General features: G+C 58.6%; 1 protein-coding gene across 2 annotated transcripts; it reads left to right on the forward strand.

The window, feature by feature from the left end:
• Positions 1-6: 6 nt before the first annotated feature.
• LOC106123030 (multidrug resistance protein homolog 49-like) lies at positions 7-1,841 on the forward strand. Of its 2 annotated transcripts, XM_013319168.1 has the most exons (6): positions 7-252; positions 385-525; positions 605-787; positions 872-1,075; positions 1,371-1,500; positions 1,582-1,841. In XM_013319168.1, exons 2-6 carry the CDS (start codon positions 496-498, stop codon positions 1,806-1,808), a joined length of 774 nt encoding a protein of 257 aa, XP_013174622.1. In that variant the 5' UTR covers positions 7-252; positions 385-495; the 3' UTR covers positions 1,809-1,841. The 2 variants fall into 2 exon arrangements, with proteins under 2 accessions (XP_013174622.1, XP_013174621.1); XM_013319167.1 differs by lacking the exons at positions 7-252; positions 385-525 and having other exon boundaries at positions 535-787.
• Positions 1,842-1,850: the final 9 nt, after the last annotated feature.

The raw sequence follows: 1,850 nt of genomic DNA on the forward strand, positions 1-1,850 counted from the left end.
AAAACAAGTTAAATTAAATAAATTGAGGATGTGGCAAAAAAAAAGTGGCCACGTCAGCTGGTGCGGTGCAGGGAGGGATTATTTACAAAGTGCGAAGTGTGTGTGTGTCGCACTTTGCATTGTGTCAGGAGAGAGAGAGGAGCACGTTGTTGTTCAGGTGAGGCGGAGGAGCGGGCGAGCGCGCGCAGCTCCGCGTGCTCGGCGGGCTCGGCCGCGCTCGCCACACTCGCAGACATCTACGACGAGGACGAAGTTAGTGCTATGTATTTATATTATTTAGCTCGTTTTAAATCTTATCTCTAGTAGAAAAACGAAATGATATCCTTTAATTAGTGATGTGTGAAGCGCCGGACGGGATGGTGACAGTTGTGTGTGTGCGGGCAGGAGGTGCGGCCGCTCAGCGAGTGGCAGCTGCTGCGGCTGAACGCGCCGGAGTGGGCGGCGCTGGTGGTGGGCGCGGCGGCGGCCGTGGTACAGGGCGCCTGCTTCCCCGTCATGGCGTGGCTGGTGGGCGAGGCCGCCGGGGTGGGTGCAGCTCCATACGGAATGGATGGTGCGATGGATGCCGGTCGCCGCAGACGAGTTACGTTCTGTCGGTCGTCAGATATTCGTGTTGCGGGAGCGCGCCGAGGTGCTGCAACGCGCGGACTTGTTCGCGGGCATGTGCGTGCTCGTGGGCGCGGTGGCGGCGCTCGCCATGTTCCTGCAGAACGCCACCTTCACGCACTCCGGCCTCCGCCTCACCAACAGGCTGCGACACCAGTACTTCTCTGCGATACTGCGCCAGGTCGCTCGCCGTCACGTAACTCCGCAGGGAACTTAAGGATAATATTGTGTCGGACATAAAAATTGATAAAAGCGACGATTAAAGGAGGTGGGATTCTTCGACAAGGCGAGCAACCGCGTGGGCGCGGTGTGCGCGCGGCTGAGCGGGGACGCGGCCGAGGTGCAGGCGGCGACCGGTCTGCGGCTGGGGCTGGTGCTGCAAGGCGTCAGCTCCATGCTCATCGGCGTCGTGATGGCCTTCTGCTACGGCTGGAAGCTGACGCTCGTCGGCCTCGCCATCTTGCCGCTGGTGAGTGCGCCTCGCGCTTCTTGTCTGTGTCCCCGAAAGTGTCACACGGTAATATTTTATCTAGTCCAAAACACATTAATTAAAGTATTGAGCGTTAAGTACAGAGTTATAGCAATAGATAATATATATATGTGTGTATCGATGGTCCATGTTGTGGTGGAGGAAGTCCTCCCGCTGCGCTTTCTGCAGGGTCGCGCTCGACATCACCTCACCTCACCTGACTTTCACACGGACGAGGAATCACACACACCCACACACACAGTGCAGGAATGTAGCGGCGAGGTGTTCGTTGCAGATGTTCGCGAGCATCTTCCTGGAGCGTCTGGTGTCGCAGAGCGCGCAGCGGCTGGAGCGCGCCGCCATGGAGGACGCCACCGCCGTCGCCACGGAGGCCATCGTCAGCATCCGCACCGTGCAGAGCCTAGGTGGGGGGAGTGGTGGGACGTGGGTGTGGGACGTGAGAAGTGGGATGTGGACGTGGGACATGGGACGTGGTGGTGTTGCAGGCGTGGAGCGCGTGTTCCTGCAGCGGTTCAGCGAGGCGCTGGGGCGGGCGCAGGCGGCGGTGGCGCCGGGCATGTGGTGGCGCGGCCTCGTGCTCGGCCTCGACCTCTACGTGCCCTTCATGATCTTTTGCAGCGTGATGGTGTACGGCGCGATACTCGTCGCCCGCGAGGGCTTCGCCTATAATAATGTTATGCTGTCGGTATTTCTTCATTTAAAATACTTTTGAATGGAATAAAATAAATATCCAACTGAGATGTGATCGATGTGG

The sequence above is a fragment of the Papilio xuthus genome, unplaced genomic scaffold (genome assembly GCF_000836235.2).
Source record: "Papilio xuthus unplaced genomic scaffold, Pxut_1.1 DF826473.1, whole genome shotgun sequence".
Lineage (NCBI taxonomy): Eukaryota > Metazoa > Arthropoda > Insecta > Lepidoptera > Papilionidae > Papilio > Papilio xuthus.